This window comes from Rhea pennata, chromosome 12 (assembly GCF_028389875.1).
Source record: "Rhea pennata isolate bPtePen1 chromosome 12, bPtePen1.pri, whole genome shotgun sequence".
Taxonomy (NCBI): domain Eukaryota; kingdom Metazoa; phylum Chordata; class Aves; order Rheiformes; family Rheidae; genus Rhea; species Rhea pennata.
The window spans coordinates 24172016-24186811 of NC_084674.1; the positions used below are offsets into that span (position 1 = coordinate 24172016).

Below are 14796 nucleotides of genomic sequence, written 5' to 3' on the forward strand. Positions count from 1 at the left end.
ACAGCTCTGTACCAGCCTACTTTCTGGAAGTGGCATCTTGCAAAAGACAAATGTCTTAACACCAAACATCATGGCTACACTGGATAGAACCAGCAACATCAACTCCCATGAGAAACCCTAGAGTGAAGGAAAAAGGGAACATATATTGCAGCAACCTGTCAGGAGACTAGGAAACCAACTGAGACCCAGCCTATCAACCAGTTCATTAACTGAGAATACTAACAAGTGAATCTTAAACAAACAGGTCAGCCAGGGACAGTGCCAGGTATGTCTATGGTACTGCCTCTGCCTCCTATTCAATCTTTGGGTGAAGAATACTAGGAAGGGGCCTCTAGAGGTCTCTAGCTCAACCTGTGCACCCAAAGCAGAACTAAAGTCAGATCAAGCTACTCAGGGCTTTATCAAACCAAGTTTTGAGTATCTCTAAGGATGAAGATTCCAAGACTCCACTCCAGTCCATCCACAAGCACATTCAGTATGGGTGGTACATGCGCCACAGACAGGCAGAGCAGACTTTTGATGTGCCTGGGCGATGCAGAAACTGCATCTGAGGAAAGAGACAGGTATTTCCCATCTGCCTGCTGATCTTGTATGTCGTGACAACATCATCTCTCAGCATTTAACATCTACTTCTTAAGACATAATAAAATGCCCTGCCACTATTCCACTCCGCTGTAAACTCTATAGTTTGGTATGAAGTACTTATTGGAGGACCACTCACCAAGAAGCAGCTAAGCCCTTGGAGTGTGCAGTCCCACCAGACAGTAAAGCATATGTAACTAGCTATGTAAGTAGAGGAAAGGGCTAGAGAAGTCACCTTTCTTATTCAAACAGCAGTCACCACAGAGCTCCTTACTGACAACAAAACTGTGACCTCAGGGGAGTACATATGTTGGGGAGCAGCCAGCTGATGTCACACATACTAACCTTGAAAATACAAAAGGAAATCAAAGTTACAGGCATACCCAGTAAGGTAAACGTCGCAGACAAGACATCATCGCCACAAAAAGGTGGGCTTCAGTTAGAGAATAACGTGCTGAGACATTCAGAGCCTGCTAGAAAGCAAGAAGGCCTTTACTGATACCAGTTTCAGAGTTTCCCCAACAAACACCAGACAAGAGAAATAAGTTCGCAGCTCTAGATATTCACTGAGGAACCGAGATCAATGAAGAAATGAATGGTTTGAGAGGCCTGAGGCTTGACTCTCAGCTGACTGCTCTCCATCCACCATCCTCAGGAGAAGATGTGCTTCTTCCTAGCTGCTAGTGAAGGACAATCTCCAACACAGGCAGCATACTGGGTATGCCTGCTTCCTCCACCCAGCCACGACAGCATGCAGACTGAGAAACCCTCTGAGCCATTATCCTTGGTGATCCCAACAGGGCTACAAAGCACCTCAAAGGCTGAGCCACGCTGGTCAGGCCTAGCAACTCTGGAAGCATCTCCCCTCTCAATAAAGACCCCTGAGCACGGAGGATCAGAAATCACACAGGACCAGTGAGACATCTGAGATGACTACAGCAGCTGCACAGCCCACACTTCGTGGCCCGGCTCCAGGCAGGCAGAGAGCAGTCAGGGCAGGAGCACAGCGGTTTATTGGTGACATGCGCAGAGATGACAGCGGACCCTGGTGCAGGGTGGCAGCTCTCTGATGGCAACAGGAGGGGACCCAGGGCTGCATTAGGTTTATGTCAGCGTCTCACCCTTCGTGACCTGTGGAAAGAGAAGAGAGCTAAGCTAGGACCCAGCTCCCAGCCCCCCGCCCGCTCCTGGTCTGCCACCACTCCACTCACCCGGGCCTCGATGTACTCGATCCTGCGCTCCAGAGCCGTCAGCTTTTCATTCAGCGTGGCGAGCCGGGACCTGCACGACATGTCTGCGGGGAAGCGGCAGTGAGGGCTACGAGACAAGGGCCCGCCCGCCCTCCAGCCGCTGCCCCGGGCTTGGCCCAGCCCAGTCAAGGCCGCCCCGCCGTCCTCACCGAAGGAGTTAAGGAAGTCCGCAATCTTCTTGATGGAGCTGGTGATCACCTCGATGTACTCACGGTTCGCCCAGTCCTGATGGATCTCCCGCTGCACCGGGTCTTCCTGCACCGACATGGCCGCCCGCCCGCCCGCCACGCACTGCGCCTGCGCGCGGCTGCGCACCACTCCCTCCTCCCCCCAACCCCTGCCGCTTCCGGTGCCGGCGCACAAGGCCCCGCCCAGCGGCTCGCGCCCGCCTGAGTGGCGCCCGTCGCGTCCCCCCCTCCCCCCCCCGAGCCCGCCACAGCCATGCGCTTCTGCATCACTTTTATTTGTGACAGACGCGGCCGCCGGCGCGGCCCCCGCTACTCGGCACTGCCCTCGTCGCTGCTCTCGGCGCTGCACTCGCTCGCCGTGCCGCTCGGCTCCTGCGGGAGAGGCTGCTGTGAGGCCCGCGCTGCCCCACAGGGCGGTTCTGCCCGCCTCGAACCTCGCTCCCGGGGGCCCTGGCCTGCTGCTCCCACCAACAGGCAGGAGAGCCACAGTTTCCCTGACGACAAGAACTCCTCTCTTGCCAGGCGTCCCAGTGCTGTAACGGGAGCGCGCTGCGTTGGAAGGCCGCACGAGGACACCCCTGCTCCCTCCCGGCTTCCTCAGTTTTTCACTCACCAGCTTGCTAAGCCCCTACCTCATCAGGAAATAAATAGTTACTTTTAGAGAAAAGAGACACCATAACCAGAGCAGTGGGCATCAGAGCAGCCTGATGTCTCAAAGATTTTGCCTGCTCCGGTGGTTTTAAATGAGTTAAGCCTGAGGCCTGATTTGGCAGAGCTCTGTTATCCCCTCCCCCCCCCCCCCCCCAGCATTTTCTCTGCCTTATAGTAACAGTTTTAACAGGTGGCAGAAGTAATTAAAAGCAACAGGTAGTGTGGCCTGTAAAGAAGTACCTCAGCCACATTTTCGGTAGAGTCCTCCTCATTGGAATCCCTTTCCTCGGATGCTTGAGACAAGATTTCTTCTCCCTAAGCGAAGCACAAAAAAAGGCTGTACTGAATTTATGTGAAGCAGCCAAAGCATGGCAGGGCAGAATGGAAGAAAGCAGCATTTAGTTACGATCTCACATAACTGAGTAAAAAGCAGCCTTTGCTTTGGTCATCGTGCTTGTACAGCAAAAGAGGAAGATGATGGTCAGGATTGGATTCTATTAGGGGATACACACACAAGAAAGCGCAAGAAAAGGGGTTCAAGCAGCCTTTATCTCTTCCCTTCTTTGCACGTAGTTCTTACCACCCAGAGGAAGGATCGCTTATATTCATTGTTACAAAAAATAAAAATCAGTCGCTTAAGCGTGGAAGCCTTACGGTGAGGGACCCCCAGTTGTGTAGCAATGGACCACGTGTACCCCTTGAAACTGTGGACTAAAATGCTTCCTTCTGTTGCACTAGATACGACCCGACTATGATCATGCTGAATGTGGCTTTACAGCTGTACTTGCACAAAAGGGCAGAGTTACAGTTGTCTGGACAGCATGACCTTTGTCCTTCCCCAGTTTTTAACTGCCTCAGACAGGACAGTGTTTCTCACCTGAAGATCCCGATTTTTAAGGATGCCCACCCAAAATGCTTCCTGGCAGTGGTTGAACGCCAACATCGCTTTTACTCGATACACAAATTGTTCCAGTGACTTCTTCAACAAAGGCACATGGTTGGTCAGTCCAAGATCTTGTCGAATCTAAATATGGAACAGTACAATATGGTTACACTTGATTCTTGGTTAGGTTTTCTTGCTTTAAAAAAAAAATTCAGGCAGTATAGACTCAGGCATGGGATAGAATTTCATTAGCAAATGACACTGTGTTGTAACGATCACCAGAAGCTGTGCTAATACAAGCCATGGTTATATAGGCGGGTGGGAAAGACCATGCCCCCACAAAGTTTGGCCAGACTCTGTCATTTCTTAGCCAAACTCTTTCATATCTGCTTTTTAAAAAATAAATTGAGATACGCATTTTCTCTAAAGACAAAATAATTCCTTGCAACAATCCCAACAGCTATATCTACTCTGGATAAAAATAGAAGAAGCCTCAGCTTTTCTTGTGAACTCCTGAGAGAGGCTAGTAACTCCTCCACATAAATCAGATGAATTCTTCTGACACTTGGGAAATTCTTTTGAGAATCTGCTTTTCATTTGTTCCGTCATCTCAGCAACAAAGTGATATCAGTTGCTCTGTTCCCCAAGAACAGCAGCACAGAGCTCTTCTCAGACAGATCTCATATCGCTCATCACTTTTGCTCACTACAGCCACAGCTTGTGTGCACATGAAGATCTGGAAGCTTCAGTGCTACTGGTGCTGGTGGCATGTGCAACTGACAGGGTGCATAAGTCTGACTCTTGCATATAAGAAATTTTTGGTGAACTAACAGAGCTATCTATGCAGGTCAGCACCAGACAATCAAACATTGCTAATTCACAGCAAAAAGCAACACTACAAGTGGCCAGACTGTGAAACTACCTGCTTAAGAAAGGAGGTAGGTACTTGCTAATAGCCAAAAGCTGCAAACTAATCCTGTGGCAAGTTTCATATCAGGAAATCACTGCATTCTGAAGCACAGCAGGAAAAGAAGGAGAAAGGTGTTGAGCAAGCTACTGCAATGGCAATTTTTCCCTGCTCAGTGTCCCATGCAATCCCTGAGGGTCAGTGAGAACTCTTGTAGTAATGCATCAGTATAGTCCAGAAATAGTAGGAGTAGCTGTCATTGCAATCACTATTCACCTGGCACAGTACAGTCATGGGATGCTGGACTAGGTGGTGGCAGTATTCTTTGGTGATTTTCTGGGACTCTGCAAGAGGGCTAGAAAATGTGCCCTACAAGTTGCACACTTTCATAAATTGGACCAGATTTCCATATCCAGAACATTAGGTACTTAAAATGTGTGCGCACTATTAACTCCAAATCCAACTTGTCCAGACCAAAGCAGCGCTGGCTTTTGGAGAAGTCGGACAGGAGAGAATGAATAGAGTTGCTCTAAGCAAAAATCAGCTGAGGAAGAGTTTCTGTGCCATGTATTGCATGAGATTTAGCTCCAGGTGAGCATGCCTGTCTGAGTAGTGTCTTCCTGCTAGTCTTGAATCTGCAATACAGAACAGACAACCTGCCATAAGCGTAAGCAATCACTTTATGCATAAGTTCCTTTATGAAAATGCTATGAAATCCTTCTTGCATAAGATGCTCTCTTTAGCTCTACTCTGAAATCTGATAAGCTTCATTTCTTGAAAAAGTTCAAGATGTGTTGGGAAGGAGGGCAGCACTGCTTTGCTTCATGTTCTGCCAAAAGAGAATAGTAGCTCAGTGCCAACACCAATCTGTTCCCTGCACCTAGCAGTCTTAACCAGAACCAAATCAGTGAAGACCTCACTAATGACACCCTATCTACTTTACTGTGCTCCCTAGACCTTGAAGCCTGTCTGACTGTATGCAAGTGCTTCAGAGACTCAAAGCACTATGCTCTTTGCAAAAGTCTGTCTCCAGAAACTGTCCTTACGTCCTGTATTAGGTACATAAACTGAAGAGAGACTTGGTGTGGAAAAGTAAATGGTAAGACTTGGGAAGACACAGGTGAAGCTGAGTGCTACTATCTATTGTGAAATGCTCTTTAAAGGTATCCCTGCTGAGGAAGACTAGCAAATCTTAAATAATGCTGCATGGTATGTCAGTGAGTAATTACTGGTTTTATATCAAAGTGAAAAATCAAGACTAGTTTAACAAAAAAGCCAGCATCAGATCTTCTTCAAACAGAAATGGAGCATTTATTGTATACATTGATTTCCCTCAACTCAGCTCCTGCCTTCTCATTCTTGCAAAAAGATGTAGCACAGAGACCTAATCAGATTGCAACAGATAGCAAAAGCTGTGGCAAAATGCCAAAATTCATTATTCATGAATTGCAGTTATATGCTAATGGGGACCATGGGCTGTGCTTTCTTATTTTGGATAGAGGGCAGCTCATTTATCCGCGCAGCACTTGAAAATGCCAGTCAAGTGCAAAGACAAACACCCTGATTACAAGGTGCAGGGATGTCATCTTCTTTACAAGGTGAATTGTGACTTTAAAGAGGGCACGGGGATTTCACTTTCAAACATCAGCAGGCTCTTCAGCATCTTCAGGGTTTGTGCCAGCTTCCAAGTCACCAAGCTGACTGGGTAGGTACTTCCCCATACTGATGACTGCAGTGCCATGTTCTGATTTTCACCTAGACATTTTTTTTTTCCTGCTGCTGGTTGTGATTAAATCCCTAGCAAATCTAGCTCAGGGAGCCATGCTAATACCTAACTTTCTCCCTTCAAATACTTCAGCAGAGCTCCCCTCTAGAACAGGTATTCTTGGTCCTCTTGGGAATCCAACAGAAAAAAAGCATCATGCATGTGAAATTCCCTCTAACTGCATTTCCCTGCATGATCGTCTTTGACAAGAAGCACTGGCTCTCTGCACTGTAAGTGGGCTATTATTCCTGTCCCCCTTCCCTCCTGCCAGTCCCCTAGGAGAGACTGGCAGACTGGTTTGGGTGTCACCAGTATAATCCACTGCCTTTGCTCTCTTCTCTGGTAACAATGTCAATGTAATAATGTCAAAAAGGCATCATAAGAGGATTTTGTGTAGATTTTCCCCTGTCCAACTCCTGATGATGATTCCTGAAACTCATAGGGCTGTTGATCTCTGCCAATGCTTCTCTCCCATATTATGAATTTGGCATTCATATCTTATGAAAAGGCAAATGTTGCCTCTAAGGTGTTAGCTTGTGTTCTCAAAAACACCCCCTTACAGATGCCAACAACCAAAGATGTCAATAACTTCTGTCCTAAAAAACAGAGCATGCTAACCTGATCTGATATCCAACTCAGCCACTTCCACAAATATTTCAACTTCAGTCCATCAACCAAGGCTATTTTTCCTCCTCTGAGAGTTTCTGCCTGCACTGATACTGTTGGAAGCCTGCAGGTAGAACCTGCCTATGCTCTGGAAAAGCAGTGGAAGGGAAATAAGTCTTCCTTATGATAGGAGTTTGCACAGCAATTAGAGCTTATCTTACTTTGGAATGGCCACACATGTGATGAAGTTGTCTGGTACTCAGCTGCAAGGTTTTCAGCAAACTCTGCACATCATCCTGTAATAAAGAAGCAGAACATCAAATCACTGACCATAACGCAAACAAGAATATTAAAATAGTATTAATCCTACTAATCCTTTCAAAGGAATGTTGTGCATGTGCAGAAAACATCAGACAAATTGGATGAGGTCATAGGAAACCTGCACTGTGCATATAGTCAAGTAACCAGTAATGAAAGTCTGACCACACAAATCATAAGCATTACCAGGCCAAGCATTCTGAGCTGAAACTTGTTTTGCATCAGACTTGGAAACCAAATCACATCAGCCAAAGTTGCACACTTAGGATCAGGACAAACTCGCCCAATCTTATCTTGAGCACAACCTTCAGAAATAAGGAAAGCAGAGGGAAAATAGATTGCTAGATCATGGTATTTGAAATGCATGAAACCCGAACAATTCTTCCTCTTGAGCAAAGTACAAGGCATTTTCTGTTGTACAGTGGTAGCAGCTGGTTCTCTATTTGATAGCCTCATTCCCCCCACATCATCCCTAAGAACAGTGCAGTGCAAAGGAGTTATGTATTGGAAAGTTAGACAAGCTGTTCAGACTAAGCCAAAGAATGAGTCTTATTGGCAAAATTGGATTGCCTTGCAACAAAGCAGGGGGAATTCAGTGAATCATTCTTAGTGCATCTTCGTTGCCATGAAGTGCACTAAGGTTGGTCTGTCCATCTCCACTCATATGCATGTTGTACTGCTCAAAGCTCTAAAAAATAATTCAAAGACATTGTCCCTCTCAATAACACAAGCCCTGAGTAATCTGACTGCTTAAACAGGCTTCTTACTCTTTGAGAGACACATTTGTGGTGATAATTTTTGAAGGAGATTGAAGTCAAAAGGGATTCCTTTCTTAGCAGCAAAGCAGTCCTGTTAAAGAAGCGGAGTCCTTGATAGGTTAGGCAATGGTGATCTGTTTGCTGAAAAAGGGCTGGGCAGGCAAGTATCATACCAACATGTGACCAGACACAGGAACGTCTTTATAGCAATCATCAGTTGTGTTCGACCAAGTCAGTCACAGGTATCTTGACAGTACCTCAGACTTCGCTGATCTTAAGTTTGTAGAAGGGGATGATCTCCTAGTGAAGTCTCATTCTCTGGAGATATTCAAGGCCCGCCTGGATGCAACCCTGTCTAACATGCTCTAGGTGACCCTGCTTGAGCAGGGAGGTTTGACTAGATGATCTCCAGAGGTCCCTTCCGACCTCAACCATTCTGTGATTCTGTAACAATATACATACTGAAGGCAGAGGACAGCTAATGAATCTACTCCCTGAACAACTGGAAGAACGTCAAGAACACTATCCTGAAATTGAACTTCAGGATGTAGACTGTCACTTTCAGAAATACAGGATACATTGCCATCCTCCCTTTTTTGGCCAAGGAGATAACTGCTATGGAACTCTTTGCATTTAGCTTCTCAGAAACTGTCTCTGTGGTGCCTTCCATAACTTCAGGTAGACTTCCAGTCAAAGCAGAGTCCTTGAAGAGGAGGGAATGGAGGACAAGCATGCAGAAATGCAGTAAACTCAAATCAGAATGATTGCTGACAGTGCAACACATAAGGTTATGTGATGCCAACATGCTAAAAAACATTGCAGTATTGCAGGACTTCAGCTGTCACACTGTCTGTGATCTCAAAGCCTTTGGCTGATGACACAAGTAGACAAGCCATGAAGTGCTTTTAATGCTTAGATGTTTTGAATGTCTTGAAGGCTAATGTCAATGAGGCATCAGTGATAGAAGGACAAAACGTTGTTCTCTTCTAGCCCTTTGCCACTTAATCCTTACCTTTCTCCCTAACACAGGTGCTCTGATTTCAGCAAACCACCTCTTTATAAAAAAGGTGGGTATTGATATTCATTTCTCTGTTCTAGGGACTGCTGAACACCCCTGACTGCTTGGTCATGCAAAGCCAGAGACTTGCAGATTGCTTGGCTCAGCTCTGAAATAATTCATTGTGTGGACAGCAAAAGCTGGGAAGAGGGGTAGTGCAGGCTGCCTTTGCAGTTGACTAGAAAACAACAGAGACAAATCCAGCTTTCTTCCATGTGCATCCAGCCAAGTGAGTGAACTTTTTAAATACAGACCATATCACTATGATCTACAGGTCTGCCACTGCTAGCTGGAGTTGCTATAATGCAACAAAGAGCTGCTTGTGTTCTTGCTTTAGCTTCCAAACTGGTTCCAGACAGTTCTGTCTCCAAAATACTTACCCTGTGCTTTTTAAAGCTGTAGTCCAGGAGAGGCATGGCAAGCTTCAGAAACACTTCCACAAAGAGACGGCCATACTATAAAAGAATGATAAATTCTTATAAATTATAAACTATGTTTAGCCATTTCAGAAGGCAGGTTTAAATTCCTTTTCAAAGAACCATCACTAAGCCAAACAAGATCATGACACATTCTTTCAAGCTACCTTGGAGACTGTTCTCTCTTACAGATCTTATTAAAGGCTATCTTCATGTAAAGGCTGTACTTGGATGTACAGGATCAGTAAAGAGAACCATTTTAATCATTAAAAAAAAGAGAGAAGTTAGCAGGACAAGGTCTCATCCTTGTACACATCCCCAGTTTTATTCATTAGAAAATTGAGAACAAAACTGATAAATAGAACATGACAAAGTCACTACATGAATCCCAGCCAGAAAAGGGAGAGCTGCAAAGGGACATATGACCTTTCTCATCTTCAGCAGAGACCTGCCTGCTGTGATGTCTCCTCTGATTTAGAATATTATGGAGAAGAGTGAGGAGAAAGAGTCTAAAGTCTGTAATGCCACTTGCAGGAAGTCTTTGCAGTCAAGCCATTCAAGGAGGATTAGTGGAAGACAGTTATATATATAAAAACAGTATCTGCTTTTATGAGAGAATTCTGTAACCACCCTCTACTCCACTAAGGCAACGATTCAAAAAAGATGTTACTTAAACGTCTCTCTTCATTGTTTTGTGTTCTTGCTTACCTTCAGGCAGATGCTGAGTACAGGTCTGCTGTCAAATACCTACTTAGACAAGAAGGGAAAAAAAGGCCAGATCAATCCACAAATTTAAAGGAAACAGTGGAAGCACAGCAGCAGTTAAAAATAGCACACTGCTGCTTACATGCTCTTCATTAGAGGAGTGCTATTCTGAGGCAATAACTTCTTTCAAATTTCAACAGAGAGCACCAGCTGAATGCATGAATGGATGTCACTGAACAAAGCATAGGGTTGGTACACAAAGGCACTGTGCTGTGCCTTTGCGTTGATCACACAAGTATCGCAAAAAAGTAAGAGACAACAATACTGTAACTAGGAAAGGTATTTAAATGGGAATGGGTTAAAAGAGAGAGCAGATTAACAGCAGAGTGAAATATTTGGATGAATGGTTGCTTAACAATCTGAAACGAAGGGAGCAGGAAGGTGGACCTTCTGCAAGTGACAAACTTATCTTCAGATTTGTTGAAATCTTAAATAGTTTGGGATCTGAGAGATCTAGTCCAGCTGAAAGGCAAGTAACCACATGGCAGCCAAAGCAAAACTGAGATGTGCAAAATAACGTATTTTGGAGGAGGTCATCTCACTGTTAAATTAACTGCATCAGCTGGAAAAGGTGCCAAATGTCACTATGCATAAGTCACACACAGCTGTTTTCCAACAGCAAAAAAAGAAACTAAATAGATGGTCTCAGCTTTCTTACAGGATCTCTTCTGGTGTATGCATCATACTTTTGTCCGCGACCAATTCGGTAGCTAGTGAAGGCTTTAACTAGCACAGTGCACAGACATCAATAGGTGCTGCAAAAGTACCCAGGTGCTGCTATGGACTGCAAAAAGGAATTAGCTGAGCCAGCTCTACCCTTTATACACTTGGAATGCAGATGCCATGAGCACATCTAGAGTGCAGACAGGGCCCCAGTGAAGGCAGGTGAACAGAAAAATCCAGCTCATTTCACTAGAGCTCATAAACAAAGACTCGGAAAGCTGGACTAGCTGATTGTCAGGGCAGATATAGGAAAAACAAATAGAGTAATGACCATTTTAAGTGCAAAGAAGAGTGCAGCTGTACTGGCTTCTGCTCAAACCATGGTTACGCTCTGTCACACTGAATGTACTAGGCTCTAAAACACATTAAAGGAAACATTTTATCCAGTGGGACTGGCTTCTGTAATTCACCACTACAGGATGACAGCAAGTCTTGGTAGGATTCAGAGGAAGATTGAACGTGACTGTGGAGAGCAAGTGCAGTTGAGGCTGTTAGATAAGCACTGTGCCAGAATACAAACAGGAATTAAAGTCTCCTGTTCAGAGCATTAACCTGCCTCTAGCTAAGTAGATAAGGAGAATATTTCCTTCTGTCAAGCGTTATTCTGGATCTACCTGCAGGATTTGTTCCCCTTGCCTCTTCCAGAGCTGACAGTAGATCCTGTCAGACACCAGACACTGTATTAGCAGATTAGGAGTTCACTCAGTCCTTTCCCTGCACTTCTCTACATCATCCTGCCTTTCTACAGACTTTTTATTTATATGAAAGCTATGCTAGTAGGATATGCAGGCTGTAGGAAATAGGAAGGATTAAAGTGCAAGTTAAATGGGAATCCTTGCACACATATTATGACTGGCTTTAGTTACCATCTCCAGGTTGTTTCACCACTAAACCATACTTCACATTTTTTCTTTGCACTTTTGAGCCTGTGTACACAGAGCCTTGCTGGGAATCTGAAGGGAAAGTCAGAAGAACATACCAGCTCCTCACCTTGACCAAATTAACGAGGATATGGAAATTTCGCACAGCAATGTTCCATTGTAACAGCTTCTCCAGTTGCACCTAATGGGACGCAAGGGGACAACATAGTAACCAAGATGGTGTTATTTCCTCTCACCTTGCTGAACGCTCTCTCAGCATTCACTATGCCCAGAGCCCAAAGTAGTGATGGTGATGTTTAAGAAAGAGGGACAAAGCTTCACCAGAGGCAGATTTTTCACTGCAATCCCAGCCTCATCAGTGCCCATATGCCTTAAAACTACTAAAAATTAACACATTTCCTTGGTTCTGAGAGAAGCTCCTAGTTGTGAAATACTTCTGCGCTCCAACGCAGGTGTGCGGGACCAGCCGCACAACTTAGTCTTTTGCTGATTATTACCTATTTTTCCAACAGCTTCTGTTGGATTTACTGGATTTTTGACATGGTGCAGGACCCACAAAGAATGCTATTTATAGTTTAAAATTGATATACAGGATAATATATCTGAATACCATTCCTAGAAAGTTCAGCAGTAAAGTCCTGTCTGAGCTACGTATACTTTATATTTTATACCCTTGAAGAGTTCAGATGCTTTTGTTTCCCTACCTCACTTGAGTCCGATGGCTTCCCAGCCGGGATGCTCTTCATTGAATTCTCCAGCTGAGCCATCATTACTTTGAAGAAAACTGGGAATGTCTGCCTGTTGAGAAAGCAAGAGCAATACTAAAAGCCATCTTCTGAGCTTCTAGATAGGCTTCTTGTCCCTAGGACAATGTGGAAAACTGGAGGCAGCTCAGTTGGGCACCTTTCTCAGTAGAAAAGGACAGGAGATTGACCCTAGGACTCATCAGCATTTCTAGCCCAGCCCCTATGCAGGTAGGGAAAGTCACTATCACTTCCCCAGGATGAATCACACATAGACACCCTCCTCCCCTTCGTAGCTCTGAGAGGTGCAGAATATAAAGCCTGCAGCTGTTAGCACAAGAAGACTTTTGTAGTTCTTAAGGGCAGGAACTTTGGCCACTCCAGCATAAAGCATGCTTCCAAATTCCTGTGCTGGCAGCAGAAACACCTTGAATCCTTGTACATTTGCACACTGCATACCAGCCCAGGATTGCTCACAGCCACTCCAGCTCTCTGAGGCAGGCTTTTAGAGTGCTTTATGCCACCACAGTAGCATAGAAAGAAGCAACATACTTGATGATGAAAGCAGTTCATTTGCCAATTAAAATGGCTCACAAATAATTAACTCAACATTGTGCATATGCACAAGGACATTCCACCCTGATTTAAAGCTAACTATGTACTGATCTATTTTGTACTGCCAAAAAAAATTTAGAAGTGCCCTGTGTTGCTCATAACAGTACTAACATGAAACTGTAACCTAAAAAGACAGACCAGAAAATCAGAAAATGAAATATATATAAAAAAAAAGCAGAAATTGACATTGTGCATCTCATGAAATTCAAGGTCTATATTGATGTAATTACCTGCTCAGAGTGGGATAAGTAGAAGAACATCCATCTTTGGCAGAGTTAATCACCTCAGGAACGCCAGCACTGGAGATTTCCTCTATGGCTTTCAAGATGTTATCTGTGTGCTCCAGGTAGACGCTAAACCCAAACATCAGCTTAGTTCATCGTTAAATATTATGCAGAGTAAGACAGCAAGTCCTTAAACTCTCCGCTATCTGCAGCATGCAGCCTAAAATTGTCAAGTTTATTCTAATGCCAAAAGTAAACACTTGTTGAAAATCTGAAGCAAACACTTAGAACTGTCCCAGTAATGCATTAAAAGCTACCAGAATTTGAAGCATATCTGGGTTTAATATTTACTCACTCTTGTATTTGATCTAAGACTCAATCCTGCTCTCCTTGACTTTAGCAAGAGCAAATTAGCCTTAAGCTTCATGAAAGCGAAAACACATACTTTGGTCCAGATTCATATTTCTATGAGTGTGCATGCGTGCGTATATACACACACATACAGATGTGCTGATGTATACTGACAAGGTATAATCTAGCAAAAATGAGGTTTATATATGCTTCTATGCCAATGGCTAAGACAAATTTTTTTCTATTACTGTCTTTTAGTGCTGTAAAAAAAGTGCAAGTATGAAGGTTATGATGAGAGGGATCATCCCTCTACAGCAACAGCACCATGATCCCTTGTAATTGGAAACAAATTCTTTCGAGTGTCTCAGAATGCTTGAGACAACCTAGAAATCAGAAAGTTCAGATCATGATTAAATTCTCTTTTAGATTCAAGAAAATCAGATCACTTACATGGCTATGTTAAAAACTGTTGACTTCACAAATGTCAGTTTGGGTCCAAGCTATGCTTTTTATCTTGAGAAAATCATTTATAATAATTTATTTTAAAATTAAGCTTTTCAAATTTGTTTTTCAAAAATTCAAGAACTGCTCATGTCTTCCACGTAGGCTTGCAGAAAGTACCAACCTGACCACGTTCCCTTGCAAATCAACCCAGCACACAGTCCACTAATTAGTTTTAAGGGTCCTGGGAACCTGGACAGATGCACAATGTAAGATTATTTACAAAGACCTGCTGTTAACTGAAATCAGCCCAGTCTTACCAGAGCAGAGTATGCAGTGCACTGTTGAACTGGCTGCCCTTCTCTCGGTCTCCACTGGGACTCACCCATGACTGGCAGAGGAACTGCTTCGCTAGTGAAGCTGTCAAAGATAAGGGATAAGATCTTAAAGAAAGATCTGGATGTATTTTGTTTCCTCGTGTACTGCACGAATCTAAGACAATTTCCTTCTTCCATACAAAGACTGTGTGTCCAAATGGCTTTTCAAAAGATCATAGTATCACTCTACCACCCAGTATGCCCTAACATTAGTAATTTAGAATGCATGCTCCCTAAAAAGCAGTAAAGGCCACGTGTCACAATAACAAAAATACATGCATATCCAGAGCATTCC

The 14796-nt window shown here is 44.2% G+C and overlaps 2 protein-coding genes across 2 annotated transcripts in view; both read right to left on the bottom strand.

Moving 5' to 3' along the window:
* Positions 1 to 1507: 1507 nt before the first annotated feature.
* On the bottom strand, positions 1508 to 2141 carry BRK1 (BRICK1 subunit of SCAR/WAVE actin nucleating complex). The gene is made up of 3 exons (XM_062585820.1): positions 1982 to 2141; positions 1794 to 1876; positions 1508 to 1713 (listed from the first exon to the last, which is right to left on the bottom strand). Exons 1-3 carry the CDS (start codon positions 2097 to 2099, stop codon positions 1687 to 1689), a joined length of 228 nt encoding a protein of 75 aa, XP_062441804.1. The 5' UTR covers positions 2100 to 2141; the 3' UTR covers positions 1508 to 1686.
* A 133-nt stretch (positions 2142 to 2274) lies between these two features.
* The window catches only part of FANCD2 (FA complementation group D2), a 55325-nt gene continuing 42803 nt past the window's right edge, over positions 2275 to 14796 (bottom strand). The window contains exons 35-44 of the mRNA XM_062585318.1: positions 14445 to 14544; positions 13339 to 13461; positions 12455 to 12548; positions 11860 to 11931; positions 10090 to 10128; positions 9346 to 9420; positions 7054 to 7128; positions 3549 to 3695; positions 2912 to 2986; positions 2275 to 2392 (exon numbers count right to left, since the gene is read on the bottom strand). Of these exons, the coding sequence (XP_062441302.1) occupies positions 2330 to 2392; positions 2912 to 2986; positions 3549 to 3695; positions 7054 to 7128; positions 9346 to 9420; positions 10090 to 10128; positions 11860 to 11931; positions 12455 to 12548; positions 13339 to 13461; positions 14445 to 14544 (863 nt within the window). The 3' untranslated portion in view covers positions 2275 to 2329. The remainder of the gene's footprint in view (positions 2393 to 2911; positions 2987 to 3548; positions 3696 to 7053; positions 7129 to 9345; positions 9421 to 10089; positions 10129 to 11859; positions 11932 to 12454; positions 12549 to 13338; positions 13462 to 14444; positions 14545 to 14796) is intronic.